Source organism: Babylonia areolata, chromosome 11, assembly GCF_041734735.1.
Source record: "Babylonia areolata isolate BAREFJ2019XMU chromosome 11, ASM4173473v1, whole genome shotgun sequence".
Taxonomy (NCBI): Eukaryota; Metazoa; Mollusca; class Gastropoda; order Neogastropoda; family Buccinidae; genus Babylonia; species Babylonia areolata.
Window position 1 is genome coordinate 10391872 of NC_134886.1, and position 24296 is coordinate 10416167.

A 24296-nucleotide genomic window follows, 5' to 3' on the forward strand; every position below is an offset into this window, starting at 1 on the left:
ACACTACAGGTGTGAAAACGACACAGCACTGGAGGACACTACAGCTGTGAAAACGACACAGCACTGGAGGACACTACAGCTGTGTGCAGCTGCTGCTCGTAATAAAGGTGTGCCTCCACATGTTGAAGATTCTGTGTTGGAAAACAACTAAGTTAATCATCAAGCTTCCACATCTTCATAGTTTTTGGCCAAACTGATGCATTAAGCAATTTGGAGAAAAAAAAATAAAAGAAAGAAAAAGAAAAAACGAATCAACAGTTGTCCACTAGTACAAAGGAGGATGGTAAAAAGAACAATTAGGCAACACTATCAAATGTGCTCCATTAAATTCAAAGCACTGTACGACTGGTTCCACCACTTGAAGCATGCTTTTCCTTGCCCCCATGATATAAAAACTATGTTCATCTTAATTTAAAACAAAAAATCAAACAAAAAAAACAATAATTTTGACCTATTTTGGACAGTAAAGCCAATCTCCGTATAAAAAGATTTTAACAGTCACCTTAAATAAAATAAACAATATTCAAAGAAAGTCAGGTCAGAGTGACACAACTTGCACGTTAACACAGCCTTGAAACTAGCCACGCCCACCACAACTCTGCACACAGCCACCACCACCAGCCTGAGCAGTGAGAACAGACCTGGCAAAGACCTCAACACCCACCTCCACACTCTCTGCAGGGCCGGCCAAACAGCCACAATCACTGCCGCCAGCTGCACACAGGTGAACGAGTGTAGTAATGACCCCCCCCCCCCCCCCCCCCAACAAACTCTGTGTGTGTGTGTGTGTGTGTGTGTGTGTGTGTGTGTGTCCATGTATGCGTATATTTGTGGAGGGCAGCTGCTATGTACATATATTATGTATATTAAAATGTATACAAATGTATGCATTGTGTGTGAGCATGTGTGTGTGTGTTAATGTGTTAGTCACTTTTTGGTGTGTGTAAGTAACACTGATGTGATGTGTTATGTAAACAAAAGTGTTTTGTAAAGCACCTAGACCAGATTTCTGGATAGTGTGTGACATCATTATCTAATATCATTATTATTATCATTAAACTGGCTTTTCACACAAACCTGGCCTTCTTGGCTAAACCTGCATTACTGACCACACATACAGTTTTTCATGATGCACTGTACCACACCCAGTCTCTGAAGTTCCATTAAACACATGCAATGAGACACAATCAGCCTCTATTGCACTGAGTAGAGGAACAGGCACAGTTAGAGTATAGAGAATAAAACATAGTTTTAATACAGCCATATATTATTATCAAGCATCATGCCCTCATCTTCATTTTACTGTACACTAATGTACAACCACTCTGTGCTTAAAAAACAACAACAAAAAACAAAACAAAAACCATCAGCCACATATATTTCATGCTAAGTGTTACTGTTAGTGCACTCTGCTTTATTCTATGCTGCATATACATTGCACACTTTTCTTTGCTGTTTCAGACAGTGCATTTCAGTATGTGCAAGACTCACATCACAGGATACACAAAGAACTGGCTGGCTGGCAGGGCTTGTCATCCCAGTTCATCATCATCTGGAACAGGAACAGATTGTACAACAATCCCATGGGTCTGAATATAAGTGTTCTTTGAAGATGCAGAAGAGATATTCCACCTTGATGTTGAAGAGGCTGGTACTACTGAACATTAGTAAAACGAACACTGATATCTGACTAACCATAGCAGATGATGAGGGCCGAGTTCTTGATGTTGAAAAACTTTACACCTGTATCTGAAATACACAGTTCACACACGCTACACACCTTCTTCTTTTTCTTCTTCTGTGTTCGTGGGCTGCAACTCCCACCTTCACTCGTATGCACACGAGTGGGCTTTTATGTGTATGACCGTTTTTACCCCACCATGTAGGCAGCCATACTCCGTTTTCGGGGGTGCTACACACCCAGGCCAGCTGTTCTGTTTCACCACAGCAAAGCCACACACAGAAAGACAGAAGCAAACTTCGGCCATCAAAACTTATAGATACAGAAGAGAAGCGAAGCGTCTTCATTCTTGGAGTAGTTGCCTCCCATGTGCATGTCCCAGAAGGCATCTGAGCGAAACAAACTTCAGCCATCAAAACTTATAGATCCAGAAGAGAAGGGAAGCGTCTTCATTCTTGGAGTAGTTGCCTCCCGTATGCATGTCCCAGTAGCCGTCTCCCCCACTGAGCACCATGACGGCATTACTGGTGGACGTCTTGCGCATCGTGTTCGCCCGCATGTTGGCGATGCGGGGGGAGGAGGGAGGGCTGCGGTGGTGGGGACCCAACTGCCGTGGTAACGCTTCCGTTAACTCCGTCTCCGTCACTGACCGTGACCTGCCATCAGCACCCACTGCCGATGTGGTGGAAGAGGAGGAGGCGGGAGAGATGGAGGGCAGGGTGGGGGGAGTGGGGGTGTTGTTCAATCCCGCAAGGTCCAAGGACTCCACGGCCTTGCCCTTGACCGGTGGGAAGGTGAAGGTGCTGGACAAGTTCTCATCCAAAGCGGCAGAGTCTGACCTGATGCTGAGGCTGTCCAGGGCTTCAGTTGTCTCCTCCTCTTCGCTGATGTCCCCTGCGTCCAGAAGGTTCTCGTAAAACATCTCCACCTCCAAAGAATCGTTGCCCCTCAGGTCAAACATGGACTGGAACCGCCCCCCCAGTGTCGTCTGCTTGATCCGATTGGCCAGCTCACTTCGGAACGACAAAGTGCGACTTTTGCTGCGTTGTACAGGATGGGTCAGTTTCTTCTTCGCCTTCAGACTGCTCGTCTTACTGTCACCTTTCCCGTCCCTGAACCGCCGAAAGAACTTCCTTCCAGCCTGCGACTTCATGACAGCATCCTTCATCTTTTCCGGCACGGGAGACGGCTTGGGGGGTGAGGGCTCAGATCCAGTCGTGGCGGTCCTGTCTGCTCTGGGCCCAGCGGGTGTGGGTCGGAGGCCATGGTCCAGCTCAGTGCCTGAGGACAGAAGCTTTTCCTCGGCCACCCCCTGCAGCTCAATCACCTCTCGCTTGCGGTTCCGGAGGCTGGGTCGGGCGCGCAGGTTGGAGCGAAGGGAGCTGTTCTTGTGAAGCTCCAGGATGCTGCCCGAGCAGTACACAGGGATGATGAACCTGCAGCAAGATGATAAATGCTTCAAGTAATATATTCCCTTTTTTTTTTTTTTTTTAACTCCTTATATTGAATTGCTGATTGTTTATTTGCGTTTGTGCATGTGGGCCCTGCAGGTTTTCTTTTCCTAGGGTTCCACTGTGTGTGCCCCCCCACCCTCTCCCCTCCCCCCTACCCCTTTACTTATTTTCTTATTTTCTTTCTTCTTCTTTGTGCGATTGCACATCTCGAGGATGTGGGCCTGTTTTTCCCTTCGGTCTCCATGTACCCAAAAGGAGGTTTCTTGGATTAAAAATAATTTTGAACCTTTGAACTTCTGAGCAACATACACTGCTGTTATTTCTATTGTTGGTGTTTGTTGTTGTGTTGTTGTTTTTTTCACCTTAAAACAACCAGCGTCAGTATTTTAGATTAGCATATTCAAGCAAATGTATGATAAAAATCTACCTCTAATTTTTCTTCTTTTTTTTCTGCACTGTTTCAGTAACATCACATCACTCATTCTGAATCCCCATACACAGCTACACCCAGCTTCATCTGCTGCAAGCAAATTCAACTTCAAGGTCTGATCTTTCATGCTCACCCATTTCTCTGTGCGGGTTTTTCGTGTGATCGACCACTGTTACCCCCCACCCCCACCCCCCCAACCCCATCCGGGCAGTTACAAAGCACACGCTACCACACAACACAGCACAACAGAGCACATCGCAACACAAAACACAACACACATGGACACACACAACCACAAAAACCAAACCAACACAACATCCATCTCCAATGATTTTTTTGTGTGTGTTCTTTTTGTTTGTTTGTTTGCTTTTAGGGCATGGTGAAAAGAAGCTCAATGCCAATCCCTCATTGTCACATTCGAGTTTGAGAGTTCAAGTTCAAGTCCCCCAAACCACCCCCCTTTCCCTCTGACCTGACAGGTCCGCGGTGAGCATGGTAGGCCACGGCCGGGCGGCCACTGTAGAGGGGCACCCCGTCACTGAGGCGCGGCAGGGGCAGGGTGAGGATGACCCCCACGCTGGTTCCAATCCACAGCAGTCCTGTGCTGGCCGCCAGACACGTCACCACGCAGTCACGGGTCTCCGGGCACCCGGACTTTTCTGGTGAGGGGAAAGAGATCAAGTGTATTGTAATGTATTGTACTGTATTGTGCTGTATTGTGTTGTGTTGTATTGTGTTGTGTTGTGTTGTGTTGTGTTGTGCTAAGCTGTACTGTATTGTACTGTATTGTACTGTGTTGTGTTGCATTGTATTGTACTGAATTGTATTGTACTGTATTGTACTAAGCTGTACTGTATTGTACTGAATTGAACTGAATTACTGAAGTGAACTGAAACTGTACTGTACTGTATTGTATTGTACTGAACTGTATTGTACTGTACCATATCATATTGTATTATATTGTATTGTACTGTATTGTATTATATTGTATTGTATCGTATTGTTTTGTTTTGTTTTCTTTTATATTGCTCCTATGTCTGTGTGTGAAATTCGGGCTGCTCTCCCAAGGGCAAGTGTGCTGCTACACTGAGAGCACCACCCCTTTTTTTTCTTCTCTGCCTGCAAGTGTATTTGTTTTCCTGTCAAAGTGGGTTTTTCATCAGTATTTTGCAAGGGACAACCCATGTGCTAAGTGCATGCTGCACACAGAACCTTGATTTATCATCTCATCTGAATGACTGGCATCCAGACCACCACTCAAGGTCAAGTAACGGATGAGAAAATACTGTCAAGTGTGGGATTTGAATCCAAACACTGGGATTCTCTCACTTCCTGGGTGGATACATGACAAAGCCAACACTCCATAAAGGGAAAAAAGTCATCTGTTGCTCAGGTATCTCTGAGGAATTTTTTTTTTCTTAAAAAAGAAGAATAAATGTAAATAATGTTGCTGTCAGGAATTCTCTGAAAACAATAAGATACACTGATCTTGGTGAAATAATGCAAAGCACTTTTGTTCATTTTAATCACCAACCTCTGGAAGAAAAAAACACAAAAAAATTTAAATTAAACTCAAAAGTATGTAAAACTACATGTTTTCTTGAAGGAAAATGAGTGGAAAGTACAACTGTCATGATGGGCACAATAGCCAAGTGGTTGAGGCGTTGTACTTTCAATCTGAGGGTCCTGGTTTCGAATCTCGGTAATGGACTGGTTTCGAATCTCGGTAATGGTGCCTTTGGTGCTTGTGGGTAAAGGTGGAGATTTTTCCGATCTCCCAGGTCAACGTATGTGCAGACCTGCTTGTGCCTGAACCCCCTCTGTGTGTATACGAAAGCAGAAGATCAAATACGCACTTTAAAAATCCAGTAATCCACGTCAACATTCGGTGGGTTATGGAAACAAGAACATACCTGGCATGCACCCCTGCGAAAACGGAGTATGGCTGCCTGCATGGAGGGGTAAAAACGGTCATACACATAAAAGCCCACTCATGTGCATACGAGTGAACGTGGGAGTTGCAGCCCAGGAAGGAAGAAGAAGAGGAAGAATGATCATTAGTTCAATGTTGACAGGATGAGGTAAGTGGTGGTACCTTCCAGGACCCTGTTGATGATGTTGGCGACGCTCATCTCCTGCAGGTTCTCCATGGTCTCCAGGTGGAAGAGCCGCACCGCCGCACTGTGCTGGAAGGCCGCCCACACCCCCACACCACTCCGCACTATCTGCAGCACCGTCGTCTCCTGGGACCCCGACAGCTTGTGGCTCGCCTTGTGGAGGAGAGAGACCACGTTGCACTGTGAACTGACTTGTGAACTGAATGCACAGTACTCTGTAAGCACCTACATACCTCCCCATTTTGGGAAGGAGGGGTGGGGGGAGCACAATGTACATGTATACAAACAAATGTATCACAAGTCTGTCCCTTCCTATCTCTGTGGCTGCCTTCACCTCTACACTCCATCTCACTCTCTACGATCGGCTTCAGATTCACTCTGTTTACGCATACCCAGATTTAAACACTCCACTGTTGGCCGCCGTTCTTTCTCTGTCTCTGGACCTTGCATTTGGAATGAACTTCCTCTTTCGCTTCGTCAGGTCTCTGCACTCAGCTCTTTCAAATCTGGCCTTAAAACCCACCTTTTCCCAAGATAGCCTCCCTTCTCTGCCTCTTCCTTGTCTTCAGTTTTCCCAGTTTTAGAGTTATGCATGCGTGTGAATGACAGGTGTGAAAGTGCTTTGATATGTCTCTGCACAAGATTCAGTGCTACATAAATATAATAATAATTATTATTATTATTAAACAAACATTTTGTTGTTTAAACCCGGACAATTTGTGGCTTGCCTTGTATGGGGGAAACCACAATATACTGTGAGCTGCATTGTGAACAGAATACCCAGTACTTTGTAAACGCCCACCTAGCCCCCACCCCCCAACCCCCTCCCCCTTTTTTAAGGGGGGTGGGGGGCTGAGGGGGGCGGGGCTGGACATAATGCACAAACTCCTTTGTTGTTTAAACCTGGACACCATAGGAGAGGAAAACCAGAATGCACTGTGAACTGCCTTGTGAACTAAATGCCCAGTGCTTTGTAAATGACCACCCACCCTCCCATTTTTTTGAGGGGGGAATAAAAAAAAAAAACCATAATTTTTTTTTATTCCCCACCCCAAAAAAATGGGAGTAGGTGGGCATTTACAAAGTGCTGGGTATTCTGTTTACATGGCAGTTCATAGTACATAGTGGATTTTCCTCCTAAAAAAATGGGTGTAGGTGGACGTTTACAAAGTACTGTGCATTTTGTCTACAAGGTAGTTAGTTCAATGTTGAGTCCATTGTCCATTCAGAACTCAGAAATGTTTTAATGTACATCGGCCTTGGGCCACAATACAAAGGAAGACTTGGGTCGGGAAGGGGACAAAACAAAGGTTCATTCAGGTACCTCCTGTGTGCAAAGGAATTGTTGACATTCAAAAGTACTCTTTAAATCCAATACCTCTGCATACAAAAGTACACCCCCCCCCCCTACACACACACACACACAAGAAGTGTAAAGCCATGAGAGAGGGAGACAGAGGGGTGTGGAGGAGGGCACTGACCAGGACATGGAGACTGTCGATCTGCACAACGTGGACGTGGTGTCCACAGGCCACCCACAGGTCGTCCCTCACCACCACCTGGCACCTGATGGGGCTTTGACCCAGCTCCAGGCTCCGCCCACTCTTGATGCACCACTCCCCCACTGTCAGTCACCATCACCATGGTGACACAATCATGATTACATCATCATCATAATAATATTATCAACATGATTATCATCACTATTTATTTATTACTATCATTATAAATATTACTAATATTGCTAATAACAATAATAATAATTCTTAATTGGTGTCTTATCTGTTGTGAAACATGTTCATTGTGCTACAAGGAATGGACATATATTGACAAGCACACACACGCACACACATACCTATATGCATGCACACACATACACATAATATGTACCCCCAACACACATAGCTGACACACAAACACCACCAACCATCACACACACACAAAAATGCACACACATACACCTGGCGCAACCACTTAAAAATAACAGCTTTGGTCACCAATACCTGGGAAGATGTATTAACATTCACACAAATACATTTAATCTTAAGGTTTAGAAAATTGGTCATTCTGACATGAGGTGTCATCTAACTTTAAACCAATGCCTGACATGAAAGCCAACTTCCAACCTTAGAAAAACAAGAAACTCTAAAGAATAATGAAATGCTCCAGATATCCATCTACCTTAAATAAGAAACGTGTTAATGTTTCTCCTTCTCCTCCTCAGTTTCCCCCCTAATGACAGCAACTATCACCAAAACCTGTAATGTGACAGAATCAGATATGCTTTGGATTTCTGATCCAGTGTTCACCAGTGGTCAGGGTTCAAGGCCGTGTTTCGGCACGGTGCTGCGTCCTTGGGAAAGATGCTTTACCATGATTTTCCTCACTCCACCCAGGTGTGAATGGGCACCTGACTTCAGTTGGGGAAGGTTAACCCACTCCGGATGATGGAACGCTATAGCGTTCCCGATGTAAGGTAGCATTCCGGACGACAGAACTCTATAGCAGTTTCGACAATTAAAAATTTGTCCCCGTTTTCCTCATGGGGTAGCATAAAAATCGCAGCTACACCGGGCATTGTGAACGTGTCAAGGGTCAAATGGAAAGTTTCTTTGTGAGGTTTCCATGACTATACACTCGCTGGCCAACCGTTGACCTTGGTATCCCATATGACAAGCTAATCTGCATACGTTTTGAAAATGGCGTCACAGGCAATACAAGTGGAAAGTTCTGGAGTAAACTGGATCATGACAGCAGCTTTTTACTGCTGCTGAAGGGATTGAAATGCTTCAAATTGAAGGTTTCGACATCGACAAGGATAATGAAGATGTTGAATAAAGTATCTGCAGTGAAGAATGCTACCAGCAAGAAGGTACTGACAAAGACTCGGCTTCTGAGGGCTGCGAAGAGAGGGAGGGGTGTGGGTGTACACATGACGTTAGAACAGGGGTCAGTGGATCAAGTACAGGGAGTTTCATTCAGTTACTTTGTGTTTTGAATTTTTTGTAGTTTTTTCTCTAACCCTAACAAATGGGTCATCTGCAGGGGAAAGCAAGGGAGAAAACTATTCATCCGGAGCGAGTTAAAAGTGGTGGAAGGAGAGGAATGAGCCCCACCTTTTTCTGCCGAGTCCTTGACACAGTGAAAATGAATTCACTCCTCTGATGGCTGTAAAAGACTACAGGACCTTTAAACTCAGTACTGCCAGTTACCTCCCCTGACTTTCTCCACAGATGACCCATTTATATGGGTAAGAAATAAAATCACCAAAAAACAAATGTTAAAATTTAATAAATGAAAACTTCAAACTGATCAGTAACATAATGAGCTAGTCATGGACAAAATATAAAACGTCCTCCCTTCTCATGCTATCATACAGTAAGATGATAAAGTATCCATATTTTTTGTTCGAAATTTGCACACACTGATGACTTGTAAACGAATCCAGGAAAGCACAAAGAGTTTGAAACAGATAGAATTCAGAATGTTATATAGCCATGATAGGGCCCCTTCCTCCAATTGTGTTGTCTGCCTTGTGACTGAGACGAAACTGGGTCAGACGCCATTGTTGACACGCATTGTTCACATGAACCAGTGACCGCGAAAATAACCCTCCTGCTCAAAAGTACAGCAACACACACCGCATTTATCGGTTGCGGTGGAGAGTGGAAAGGTAAGTAAAGATATTCTTAGCTTATAACATGATTATGCAAATTAGGTGCCACTCCAAAAATTCAAAACCATCTAGGGCCCTAAATTGGGGTCCTTCATCTGAAACGGTTGTCAACAGTAGGGGCCCCACTCGGAGCCCTTCGTCCTGAGTGAGTTAAGCCAGTCACCAAAGACTCACCATCGTTCCTGGAGTACACAATCAGGATCCCACTGTCCAGACCACAGAAGAGCCGCTCATCCACAAACTTGATGCTGGTGACGCGACCCCGGACTCGAACCACAGCCAGTGGGTCTCGTGTGGCGGTGCTTCCCTCGCCCCAACTGCTCAAGGGGAAAATGACAATCCTGCAAAAAAGACTCGCTTTGAAAAGGCATCCACGAAAACTGGAGTCAAAACCTTCATGACTTATTTTGTTTCACACACACACACACACACACACACACACACACACACACATCACAGGTACCATATCTGGATGTCTAAATAAAACTATTTACATGTGTGATGCATGTGCCTGTATGCAAATTTCTGCAAGGAAATAAAATAAGGAATTTGGCAAAGACAGGCACATTGTATGCGTAAATAGCTGGTGTGTGTGTGTGTGTGTGTGTGTGTGTGTGTGTGTGTGTCTGTGTGTGTGTGTGTCTGTGTGTGTATGCATGGCTATTACAGTGTGCATCTATGACTGTGCACATACATACATATACCAACACACACACATACCTCAATACACCTACACATGTATACAAACATCTAAACACACAAAACAGACATATACAAACAACTACAAACATCAACACACACCAACACACATACAAAAATCTACACAGCTACACATAACTAGACACTCCTACAAACACATACACAAATGCCTACACACATACACACACCTTAACACATACAAACACCTAAACACATACACATGACCACACACACCAAAAAATACCTAGACACACATAAAAACACACCTACACACACCAACTCACACCTACACACACCTACACACATAAACACACCTACACATAGCACACACGTACACACACATATACAAACACCTACACACACATACATACACACATCAACACACACCTCACACATCAACGCACACATATACACACACACCTGCAAACACCTCCAAACACCTGCACACAACAGGCAACTTATTGTGCGTGTTGGCCATCCACACACTCCTCACACATCAACACACACCTCACACATAAACACCTGCCCACAAACATCAACACACACCTCACACATAAACATACACCTACAAACATCCGATTTTAGGACATTTGCCACCCGGACATTTGCCACCCGGACTTCTGCCACCGGATTTTTACCACCCTAGGACATTTGCCACCCGGATGTTTATCACCCGGACTTTTGCCAACATAGGACATGTGCCACCCCAGGACATTTGCCACCCGGATGTTTACCACCCGGACTTTTGCCAACATAGGACATGTGCCACCCCAGGACATTTGCCACCTGGATGTTTACCACCCGGACTTTTGCCAACCTAGGACAAGTGCCACCCCAGGACATTTGCCGCCTGGATGTTTGCCACCCGGACAGTTGCCTTCTGGATGTTTACCACCCAGATTTTTGCCATGTAGATTTTGGCAGATCTATGACATTTGCCCTCTTTGAACATTTCCCATGAAAATTTGAAATGAATTCTTGCAAACATTTTCATGACAGTGATGTTTTGTTTGAAGCTGCACTGATTCCAAGAAATGATGCTCTGGTTCTCTCACACATTTCCATGTCAGTGATTCGAAAAATCTGGGTTCGATGAAACAGCAGTCCCCTGCCCTTCACATGCCTTGAACTGATTCCCAGAAATGATGCTCAGATTCTTGGAAACATAGACCTGACCACACAGTGATTCCAAGAATCCGGGTACTATAAAGCATCATTGTTTTAGTTGCTGAATGCATTTCCACAACTATGGAGTTCATCGCAACAACCAGAGGCGGCAGAAAACTTCTTTACGAAGGATTCTGCTACGTAAAGCTCAAAGATTTGTCAGATGGGAAAGAATCATGGGAATGTGAACTAAGGAGGAGAACAAACTGCAAAGCGAAACTGCATCTGCGGGGCAACAGATTACTCGATCAAATCAATGAGCACACTCACGCTGCAGATGCAGCAAGAACAGAAATGTTAGCCACTCGGGCAAACATGACACAAAGAGCAAAAGATAGGGAGGAAACGCCACAGCAAATCATAACAGAAGGTGTGCGTAATATGTCAGACGCAGCGAGTGGGAGAATGGTTGCTGTTGAGAACGTTCGTCGAAATATCCGTCGCAATAGACAACATGCTGGGAATCGACTGCCAGTACCCCAGAATGCTGCCGCCATAGTAATTCCCCCAGCATACCAGGTTACCACCAGAGGTGGTCTCTTCTTGAGGTATGACAATGGTGAAGGAAACGCAGAGAGGATCCTCATCTTCATGAGCGATGATGGCCAGCAGTGCTTATTGGCGTCGCAGTTTTGGTTTGCAGATGGCATATTTAAGACTGTCCCCGATCAGTTTTTCCAGCTCTACACGCTACATAGTCTTTCTGCAAATGGACGAGTTTTCCCCTGCGTCTTTGTGTTGTTGACCAACAAAAGGCAGGATACATATGAACATGTCCTTCGAGAAGTTTCGGCTCTTGCTGGAAACGGACTCCATCCAGAGGAAGCACTGATAGACTTTGAGAGAGCGGCACTGAATGCACTCGCCAACGTCTTCCCCGGTATAGAAGTAAAGGGCTGCTTCTTCCATCTCACCCAAAACGTGTATCGTCAGGTATGTAGGCCAATGGTCGAGTCTTAGAAATGGTCATTTTTTTTCATTCAGATGAATAAAAATGTGTAGAGTACAGTCTGAAACAGACATTGAAAAAGTAAATCAAGTGATTGTCGATGCTTCAGTTTTTGGATTACATGTATACTATTTGAAAAATTGAAGTGGCCATGGCTTAGCACTTTCTTCAATTCAGTGAAGTGTGAAATTAAAAAAAAACGCTCTCAGTGAGGGCTATTGAAAATTATTAGAAATATTTCTAAATTATCCAGTCAAATAATGTTACAACAGTAACCATGGTTAACCACGATAACCGTAAAACCATGGTAACTGTGATCTAACTATGTCAAAATGATTTCTTAATTTTTTCTATCAAGAGTAATATTGATTTATCAATCTAATCCTTGGCCCAGCATCCTCTGCTGTCAGCCTTGGTGCCTGGGAGACCTTCGGGAAACCCGATGGGTGACCATGTATTCACCCAAAGAAAATTTGAAGTAGCAACCTAGAAACCTACTGATCAGTATTGTGATGATATTCTGTATGTCTATTGCCTTGGGAATTGTGTTAGATTGGTTTGGTTACAGCATGGTTAACCATGTATATTCGCGGGATATGTGAAATAGCATTGAATAGCCGAAAAGGTGTTAAAATGCGGTCCCATATGCCCCCCCCCCCACCCCCCACCCCATGACAAAAAGGGCCCCTCTCATGTTAACCTTGCATTTCAGATTCAGGCTCATGGGCTAGCAAATGCCTACCAGGCAGACGCTGAATTCGCTCTTCAACTTAGAATGATTCCTGCCTTAGCATTTGTGCCTCCTGATGATGTTATCCAATCTTTCGAGGAGCTCCAAGTTTACCTGCCTGCCAATGCTGCACCTATTCTCCAATACTTTGAAGCCACGTACATTGGAGAAGAAAGGAACAATGGCAACGGTCAAAGGAATCCACTGTTTGCAATTGAAATGTGGAACATGCATGAACGCACACTCCAAAACCTGCCAAGAACAAATAACAACGTCGAGGGGTGGCATCGTCGACTACAAGCTGATATCGGGGTTTATCATCCAAATTTCTGGAAATTCCTTGATGTAATCAAAAGGGAAGAATCCTTGACGCATGTGGAGATGGTCCAAGATCAGGCTGGTCAGAATCCTCGTCAGCAGAGGGCTGTTTACCGAGACGTCCAGCAGCGCATAAGGAACATTGTGGAAGACTACCCCAACCGAGATATCATCGCATTCCTTAGAGGAATAGCACACAATTTTAACTATTGATCTTGCCATGAAAGAACTGAGAGGCTAGGGCCTGTTGTATCTGATTCATTGGAACTGACTGAGATGATGCCTACATTGTTGTGTTAGTGAGTCTGTGTTAGTATTCTTAAGAACACTCTCTCCACCAGCACAGCCTGACTTGCCCAATTAATGGAAACTGTGTTTAATTTTGCTCAATTACAGTAAAGTCTCTTACGGGATCGTGGCCCCTGCGACCACAATTGGCTGGGACGATTAGAAGTTTCAGAGGCACGCCAGCACATCTACGTTCACACGGATGTAGGCGTGCCTCTGAAACTTCCATAGTCAATGACCAATCCCGTTCCCAGCCGACTGTGGTCGCACGGGCTGTGATCCGGGTAGGACCAACTTGGTAGGACCAACTTTACAGTACTGTAGTTCATGTTGTAATTTAGGAAGTGGAGAACCACTATATGATAATATGTCACTATTGTCAATATTTTACTCTCAAGGTGTTACTGGTGCCTTTGTGTTTGGCAAAGCATTTTATGTCAGATATGACTTCTACTATTTATCTACTGGAAGCGTGGTGCACAAGAAACCAAAGTGGCAAGTACGCCATTGTGACAATGCCACTGCTACCTGATTTTGAAATAACAGTTCTAATAAGAAATTTATTAGGTAATTAGTCACTGCAGCCCAAATTGGTGCCAGGTCACCGTCGCTTTGATTTCAGTCACAGGTGTGCGATGGGCTTTTTTTTTTCTGTGTTGATTCCAGATTATGTAATTAGTCACTGTAGCCCGAATTGGTGCCAGGTCACCGTCGCTTTGATTTCAGTCACAGGTGTGCGATGGGTTAGGTCGTAAATAATTATTTACAGTATTTTTTTCTGTGTTGATTCCAGGTTATGTAATTAGTCACTGTAGCCCGAATTGTTGATTCCAGGTGTGAACCATCTGTTGTATTCAAGTACCGGTAATTACAATTATGCCGTGCCCTTTTTAAAAAGCCCTCATGTAAGAATTAAATTTTTTTTTAAATGAGTACTTTGACAAATGACTTGTCTTATGCCAAAAGCTGTTTTGTTTGGTAGACAATGATACTGGTGTCTTTGGCTGAGCAATTGAATTATACTCTGGATCCTTCTGTAAGGGATCGAAAGTGTTCACCCCCTCAATCCATTACAGAATGAGTTGACAAAATGGTCCTTTTATATGAAACAGACAATGTTTTGGTGGTTGGCCCACTCACTTAGCGGTCTTTTTTATTTCACTAATAGGCTTTGGTTTTTCTTGCTCTCTTACAGAAGCATCATAATCTTTATGAAAACTGCCAGTTTTACCAGGTCCGTTTCATTACAGTATGATGCCGGCTACCGTAATGTCTTGATTCAAATTGTTACTGATGTTCAGTTTTACAATAAATCCATGTTTGAAAAATTTATTCATCTAACTGTTGTGAATTTTTCAACCGAGTTTAAGACAGATTCTGACCAACACTGTCCAAATGAAGATTTAATTAGGTCGCCCATCCAGGTCTTGAAAGTTTGCTGATGATGACTCGGCGAAATATCAGTTAGCCTTTGTAGGCGATTGATTAACGCTGGCAAATGTACAGGTGTCGGATTTTTTTCATCGGCAAAACCTAGTGGAAAGGCCCGGGTGGCAGATGTCCTAGGGTGGCAAATGTCCTATGTTGGTAAAAGTCCGGGTGGTAAAAATCCGGGTGGCAGATGTCCTAGGGTGGCAAATGTCCTATGTTGGTAAAAGTCCGGGTGGTAAAAATCCGGGTGGCAGATGTCCTAGGGTGGCAAATGTCCTATGTTGGTAAAAGTCCGGGTGGTAAAAATCCGGGTGGCAAATGTCCTAGGGTGGCAGATGTCCTATGTTGGCAAATGTCCGGGTGGTAAAAATCCGGTGGCAGAAGTCCGGGTGGTTATTGTCCGGGTGGCAAATGTCCTGTTATGCAAACATCCACACACTCCTCACACATAAACACACACCCACAAACATCAACACACACCTCACACATAAACACACACCTACAAACATCAACACACACCTCACACATAAACACACACCTGCAAACACCTACACACACCAGGCAACTTACTCATTGTGCATGCTGGCCATCCACACACTCCTCACACATAAACACACACCCACAAACATCAACACACACCTCACACATAAACACACACCTACAAACATCAACACACACCTCACACATAAACACATACCGACAAACATCAACACACACCTCACACACCTACACACACCTGCAAACACCCACACACACCAGGCAACTTACTCATTGTGCGTGCTGGCCATCCACACACACCTTACACATAAACACACACCTCACACATAAAAACACACCTACAAACATCAACACACACCTCACACATAAACATATACCTACAAACATAACACACACCTCACACACCGACAAACACCGACACACACCTCACACATAAACACACACCTGCACACACCTACACACACCAGGCAACTTACTCATTGTGCGTGTTGCCCATCCACACAGTGTCCTCACTGAACAGGAAGTGGGACGCCTCAGTCTCCAGCCCGCATCCCGACACCAGCTCCGCACACAGCACCTCGCAGTCACACGCCTTGAACGACTCCGTCAGCGCTGGCCGAGTGTTGTACAGCGACACCACCGACACCTGGCCGCGCGACGACGTGGAGGTGCACACCCATAGGTGCTGAACTCCCAGGCCGTTCACTTGGGGCATGGATGGCATGAATACTGGTATTGCGCATCTCACCTGAAATTTGATCATTTTTCTTCCCATTAGTCAATGAAAAACAGTCACCACTTGAATCAGATTTTTTTCTTTGCCATCAATCAAAAAAGAAAATCATCAAACAATTATATCAAACACGTAAATCTAATTTCACTTGAAAACAGATCTTTTTTCCTTCATCAATGAAAAAAAACAGTTACCTAGCAATCAAATCACAATTTCAGTTGATAGTTATAATGTATCATTATACAATGAGATCTAATAAATAGAATGAAAACACTTCTTTCATTTTTCTCTTCTTTGTTAAAAAAGAAAAAAAAAAAAAAAAAAAATCTGTTGAAGGCTTTCTCAATTAAAATCAGTGTAGATGGGGAAAAAATATTTTAACATTGCTGTGTCACAGTGATTAGTCTGATAAATGGCAGACTTGGAAGTTGAATTTGATCCTCTGAAGAGGATCAAATATCACTGTCTTTTTTCTCTCATTTCCTTTTCTTTTCTTTTTTTTCGTTTTTTTTTTCTTTTTTTTTTCCATGACACAACCCCCAAAAGCTGAATTTTCAATGGCTCAAATCACAAGTCCGGGATGCAAAGATGAATTTCATTTAAATCACAGATATGTCTTTGAGAGTGCTGCTAATATTTCCTGACCAAAACTTAAGGTGTCTGTATCCCCAAGCCATGGTTAACATCTGGAAAGGAAAAGAGTATGAAAGGAAGATGAGTTGTACATTCTCAAACCAGAATGATTCTCCACATTATCATCATTATCAATAATCATTATCGAGTAAGTAAAAAAACAACCTTACCCAAATTTCATTGGCTTTCCAGAACATTGTGCACACACACACACACACACACACACACACAAAACCACACACACCACCAAACAAACAAAATCTTCTGGTCACCAAACAAGCAAATAAAATCTTTTGGACAAATGGAAACAGTCACTGCATGAGAATGTGTATCAATATGGCACTATGAGGAAGCTCAAGTTCATAGTTTAGTCACACAACATTGCAATGCTACCAATATATTCACAAAGAATTTGGGGTAATTCTCGATTTGTCAGCCAACCAAACTGAAATTCCTTCAAATTTTTTCTTCTTCTTTGAAAAAAAAAATCATAGCTTTCACATGCATTCTGTTTCTCCTGTGATCATGTAACCAGACAGCAAAAATGTGCAACAATCTGTTCTGTCATCGCTGGATTATGCAGATCTATCAAACATATATATATAAAGTGAACAAGACATCCAAGATAAGAATGTCCACAACTATGACTTCTGTCGACAGAGAGATGTCTGCGCTGTTGACATATCTTGTGACAACTGGCCAGGTGTCAAAAAAGCCAGAAATTACCTTGGTGAAGTTTCTGGGCACATCCACGGGCACACACTTCATGAAGAGAGCGGGCACAGGCTCCAGGTCATCACTGCCTGCCAGAGGTGACCGGCCCCAGCCTGGCTTGTTCTGCTTCTCTGCAACGTCAGAGTGATGGCCCAGAGGTAACGCGTCCGCCTAGGAAGCGAGAGAATCTGAGCATGCTGGTTCGAATCACAGCTCAGCCACCGATATTTTCTCCCCCTCCACTAGACCTTGAGTGGTGGTCTGGACGATAAACCGAGGTACCGTGTACAGCATGCACTTAGCGCATGTAAAAGAACCCACGGCAACAAAAGGGTCTGTTCCTGGCAAAATTCTGTAGAAAAATCCACTTTGATAGGGAAAAGCAAATAAAACTGCACGCAAGAAAAAATACAAAAAAAATGGGTGGCGCTGTAGTGTAGCGACGCACTCTCCCTGGGGAGAGCAGCCCGAATTTCACACAGAGAAATCTGTTGTGATAAAAAGAGAAATAAAATACAAAAAAAATAAAATAAATACCACACACTGCCATCACTGCACTACTAACCCCTTCAGTGCCCCAGGACATTACAGGGTGCAAAGAAATGCCCCAGAACAGAATTTCCATCTGTGTCATTGCGGGAATTTTCCTTCAGCAACTCATAGGAATTTTCATGTCAGAGTCATTAGACACATTGTGAAATTGTCATAACTGGATAGTGTGTTCATTTTCCTTTCAGAAAAGTATAGTTATTCTTCTTCTTCTTCTGCGTTCACTCGTATGCACACGAGTGGGCTTTTACGTGTATGACCGTTTTTACCCCGCCATGTAGGCAGCCATACTCCGTTTTCGGGGGTGTGCATGCTGGGTATGTTCTTGTTTCCATAACCCACCGAACGCTGACATGGATTACAGGATCTTTAACGTGCGTATTTGATGTTCTGCTTGCATATACACACGAAGGGGGTTCAGGCACTAAGCAGGTCTGCACATATGTTGACCTGGGAGATCGGAAAAATCTCCACCCTTTACCCACCAGGCGCAGTTACCGAGATTTGAACCCCGGACCCTCAGATTAACAGTCCAACGCTTTAACCACTCGGCTATTGCGCCCGTCAAAGTATAGTTATGATTACATACTTTCTCTCAGTAGTTTGCATGCTAGAATTTTTGTGAACTGCGTGTCTGTGAGGACTGATTAGCATCAGAGCAACAACTGATTGATTTAGGAAGTCCTTCCTTGCTCAGGCCATCAGGGAAGTCAACCACTTCAGAAACAGCTGGCAAGAATGGCTACATCTGGGACCAGAGGAGGACAGCATCCATCAACTGGGTCGAGCTCAGCAAGTCATCATCCTCAGACTGCACACAGGCCACTGCCAGCTCTTCTCCCATCTCTACCAACTGCAAATTTCCCACACAGACCAATGTCCGTGTGACATTGCTCTTCAAACTCCAGCCCATGTCCTGCAAGACTGCCCTGGGGATGGAGAAGTGTGTACATTACATGACTAAGTGGGTACACATAAAAAAAATATTTCTCAAAAACAGCCCTGTGTAACTTATTGTGTTTTCTGAACTTTGATATTCAGTCCATCATTTTGTTGCACATTTGATTCTATTCAGTGCATACTTTAAGTACCTACATGCACTGCATTTATGTCTTGTCTCATTTATGTTATACATGAAATTAAATGCGTATTTTTTGGAATGCATGAAATTCAAAAGAACAGAACCTCCCTTGCAAAGAACAAAAGAAAGATCATAGACGACGACAACAACAAAAATCTACAGCATGTTTCTAATGCTTGAGAAAGGCATTTTGTACAACACAAATTGTATCAGCTTTTTTTTGTTGTCAGAAAAGTCTGTGCTCAAGTTAAGTCTTTACTGTACAAAGGGGCACTGTCCAGAACATTTGCAGCCATTTCGAGGAAAAACCAGACACACATCACAACCACTTTCTGATTCATCCTCAAAACACTGACACGAAAATGCTTTTTGTTCAACCTCCACTCCAAACCAGGATAGAAGTCAATAAACGGCTTCAAAAAAATCTTACAGAACAAAACACAAACACAATAAAAAGTACAGCACAGGAGGGAAAAAATGCAAACAGAACGTGAAGGGAGAAAGGGAGAGAAGAAGACAGCAGAGGCAGGGGACGTCACTCACCGATGGCCAGTTTTGCCATGTTGAAGTCCACACACCATTCGTTCTTCACTGCTGCTGTGGGTGTCTGCATCACATAGTGCGGTTTGTCTGCCCTGCACAGTTCATCACATCACTACCTTCAAACACTGCACAGTTCATCACATCACTACCTTCAAACACTGCACAGTTCATCACATCACTACCTTCAAACACTGCACAGTTCATCACGTCACTACCTTCAAACACGGCACAGTTCATCACATCACTACCTTCAAACACTGCACAGTTCATCACATCACTACCTTCAAACACTGCACAGTTCATCACATCACTACCTTCAAACACTGCACAGTTCATAACATCACTACCTTCAAACACGGCACAGTTCATCACGTCACTTCAAACACTGCACAGTTCATCACATCACTACCTTCAAACACTGCACAGTTCATAACATCACTACCTTCAAACACGGCACAGTTCATCACGTCACTTCAAACACTGCACAGTTCATCACATCTCTACCTTCAAACACTGCACAGTTCATCACATCTCTACCTTCAAACACTGCACAGTTCATCACATCTCTACCTTCAAACACTGCACAGTTCATCACATCTCTACCTTCAAACACTGCACAGTTCATCACATCTCTACCTTCAAACACTGCACAGTTCATCACATCTCTACCTTCAAACACTGCACAGTTCATCACATCTCTACCTTCAAACACTGCACAGTTCATCACATCACTACCTTCAAACAGGGCCAGGTGTTACAGCCACATGGTTCAAACTCTGGACCTTCAATCCTAGCATTCAGGGTTTGAACCCCAACAGTGTCCAGTGGATTTTGGGTGGAGATTTGATCTACGTGATTTACACCCAGATACCATGCACTGTTTCTTTTACTCAGCATGGCACACAAGTTGTCTGCTGGTCAAAATCAATTCATTTCCTTGATCTTCTCAGGTGAGGGATGGGGTGGAAGGGTGGTGAAGTGTGTGGGTGTGTGACAGTGAGTAAAAGGGTACCTGCACTGTGACCTGTTTTCTCTCTATTTTTCTGTATGCGTGTTGTGAATGAAGTGATGGGAGTATAATATAATCAAGGGACAGAGAGCGAGAAAGAGAGACAGAGTGTGTGTGTGTGTGTGTGTGTGTGTGTGTGTGTGTGTGTGTGTGTGTGTGTGTGTGCATGTGTGTGTGTGCACGTGCGTGTGTGTGTGCTGCACATATGAAGAGTGCGAGTGTTTACAGCCTGAAGAATGCAGCATGGTGTGACATACCTTTTACACTAACCATCTTCAATAGTCTGGGACATACTACTAAATATACCTTTTACACTAACCACCTTCAATAGTCTGGGACATATTACTAAACTATACCTTTTACACTAACCATCTTCAATAGTCTGGGACATATTACTAAACTATACCTTTTACACTAACCACCTTCAATAGTCTGGGACATATTACTAAACTACACCTTTTATACTAACCATCTTCAATAGCCTAGGACACATTACTAAACTAAGAGTTCTTGCGTTATTTTTCTTTCTTTCTGGAAAATTTGCCAGCACAGAGTACAGCACTAAAAAGGTTAATCTGATCATTCCACTTAACAACGTTAGCTAAGCTCATGAAAGGAATACTCACTTTTATATCATAATCAAGACTACAACATAATGCAAGCAAAAAAAAAAAGAACAGCACTTACTTGGAGTTGTCAACAAGAATGATGGAACAACTGTTCACTAATCGCAGCTGTTCATCTTTGATCTGAATCATTTTCTGCAGATCGGAGGTCACCTCATTAAACAGTTCATCCGGCATGTTCTGTGGAACAGAACACATCATGCCACCCATACAACCTCTGTATCAAACAGTAAAGCCATTAACCCTTTCACCACCAGTGAATTTAGAGAGCAAAATTCACTTGTGCTATGAACACAGAAAATATGGCATCTCAGAATAGCTGGGGATTACCCCTGCGATGTGTAGAAAATATGGCCTATCCTTCCACCAAACATTATGAGCAGTAAGTCACTATTCTGTGACATGGGTCCTCTACCTAGCTTGTGCATAAATGCACATTTGGTGGTGAAAGGGTTGAGGATCATCACATTAACATCATAAGGGGATGGGCAAGGAAGGAAACAAACAGTAAAGCCATAAAAAAAATCATCACATTAACATCAACAGACAAAATAAAATTCAGGAGATCAAAGAAAAACAAAAGGTAAAGCCTTCATGTCCTACATGTGGTCTCTGCGAACGTTTTCATATTATTTCCTTCCTCTAGATCACCAGAGCATTCTATGATATAATGAATTTAAGAAAGATTGATATACTACTTATGTACATTATCATCATTTGAAAAAAAACACTTTCACAGCTAAGTTGTCAAGTGTAGCCCAGAGGTATGTTTTCAAGACCATATTGTTCACTTTTGTGTCACACACAAACAAGCTGCTCAGCTGCCTTGTCAGTGTATCTGTCTCAAGGTAAGCTGTTTCCAATAGTCAGATTAAACCTACTAAATGAAAAATAAACAAAAAACAGCTATGTGTTCATAAAATGCGAGTTTAAATGCAGTGCCCTTTCAGAAATTGACAGAGAGCTCAACACTTTTTAGTGCGTTTGTTTCATCACTTTCCTAACCAATTTAAAGTCAGAAACTGCTTTTATGTATAAATGACACAATGTATTGATTTTCTTCTCTTTATTGTGTTATGCCTTTAACATCTTAACCCTTTCACTGCCAGGAAAATAAGATTTAAGTGAAATCTATTTGCCAAGGTTTTTTCACAAAAAAGGGGTATAGATTTTCAAAAAATTCTGTGCTCTTTGTTATTGGAGAAAGACCCATAAAAGTATATATTTTCTGAAAGGTATGAATAAAGAATACAAAACACATGATGTTTTCCCATTTTATATATTTTTAGTGACATGCTGTTTTTGTTTTTTATTTTGAAATCAGTGTTTTGTTTTTTGTCACATTTTCAACTTGTTCATTACAAACATTAGTCAGGTAATCTGCACTAAAATATCATATTTTCTGGACAAATGGATATCTACACACACAAAATCATACTAGAACAACCACAATATAAAAAACTGAAAAAGAAATAGATAACACAATGCAGTGTGACTTCTGCAAGTGATAATATGGATGTGAGGCCATGCCCCCTTAGTCTCCACCCCCATCCTCTTCACCCCTCTGACATGGCCACTTTATCCAGTTCTCATCCGACCACATTGGCTGAGTGCCAAGAAAATAGCTCACACTGTGTCCTGCTAAAAATTCAGTGACTTCTGTCGTCTGCTACAGCTGAACAACCGGCATCACTCGTAGTTGTATCTTGGCCACTCTCTTGATTGCTCCCTTTATTTTCTATCAAATCGTCCTATAAATGTTCACCACTGTCTTCTCCTCCAAATTTATGCTTCAATTCTTTCTGAGCATCAACTAAAGAAAGTAGTCTTGGTTGATTTAGTTCGCCACGATCGCATGTCTTGAGCACGGAGTCAGTCTGACATTTTGCTGAGTGAGCGAGGAGACGAGCCAGGCAAAGACTGCGGCCAGTAACCCAAACAAAACGTTCAAATATAGGACTGCCTTATGACACAGATGGTGTTTCTAGTTATGAATAGAGTCAAGAAAGATTCCCCAAGCTAAAGCTACCAGCATTTTTGTCAACGAACTGAATGCAAAGCAGGGAAAAGTCAGAATATTTCGATGACGAGTTATCTCGTCATTGTGGCAGCAAAGCGTACATGCTTTCCATGACGAGTTATCTCGTCATATAGGCAGCCTAGGGGTTAAAACATATGTGATCATTGTTAATATCAATTTCCTTCTTCATTCTGGGGAGAGAGGGGGTTAAATAGTATAGACTTTGGGGAATGGATGGGGTGTTTGCTTTTTGTGTGGTGAGGGGGGGGTGGTGGTGGTGGTGATTCTGCATTCTGTCAGTTCTTATCTGTTCTTTGTGATGTATTCATGTAAATGTCTTGATAACAAACATAATGATTATTCTGATTAGGTATATTCAAATTTATACTGTGATCATTTTTACAGAAAATAACCCTTATTAGAAGGAAAAAAAAGAGAATGCAATAATGTAAAAACAATCTGTGCTTTATTATTAAACAAGAGTTTCAATGCATGGCCTTCAAAAGCGTTGACAGTAGAGAATGGGAACAAGGGCAGTCACTCACATAGCCCTGGTAGGAGCGTCGCAAACTCTGCATCTGCTGAGTGATCTGCCCAAAGACTGAGAGGTCGTGCAGCATGTCACGCAGGTCAGCATACAAGTGGAAAGGGTCTTCTTCCGACTTCTCTGTAAACAGTGTAAAATCATGATGTTTACATGGGTAGCAATTTGTCAATGATTACTGAGGGTGAAATGGGTCTTCTTCCGACTTCTGTGTAAACAGTGTAAAATCACAATGAAAATTACGAACAAGTGCAGTCACATTCATGCACAAAAACCCAGGACTTGTCTCTGACGATGACCATTCCATCAAATTTTCATCAGATTGAAAAAAAACAAAAAAAACTGACCTGAAGATAAACATAATCAGATATATAATAACAGGCATACAAAACTAAAAATTGCCAAC

General features: G+C 43.0%; 1 protein-coding gene across 1 annotated transcript in view; it reads right to left on the bottom strand.

Moving 5' to 3' along the window:
• Nucleotides 1-787: 787 nt before the first annotated feature.
• Nucleotides 788-24296, bottom strand: part of LOC143287507 (rho guanine nucleotide exchange factor 10-like protein) — a 45210-nt gene continuing 21701 nt past the window's right edge. Inside the window, exons 14-23 of the mRNA XM_076595541.1 lie at nucleotides 23892-24013; nucleotides 21388-21506; nucleotides 19692-19783; nucleotides 17531-17649; nucleotides 15915-16186; nucleotides 9533-9699; nucleotides 7164-7306; nucleotides 5661-5835; nucleotides 4038-4224; nucleotides 788-3117 (exon numbers count right to left, since the gene is read on the bottom strand). Of these exons, the coding sequence (XP_076451656.1) occupies nucleotides 2094-3117; nucleotides 4038-4224; nucleotides 5661-5835; nucleotides 7164-7306; nucleotides 9533-9699; nucleotides 15915-16186; nucleotides 17531-17649; nucleotides 19692-19783; nucleotides 21388-21506; nucleotides 23892-24013 (2420 nt within the window). The 3' untranslated portion in view covers nucleotides 788-2093. The remainder of the gene's footprint in view (nucleotides 3118-4037; nucleotides 4225-5660; nucleotides 5836-7163; nucleotides 7307-9532; nucleotides 9700-15914; nucleotides 16187-17530; nucleotides 17650-19691; nucleotides 19784-21387; nucleotides 21507-23891; nucleotides 24014-24296) is intronic.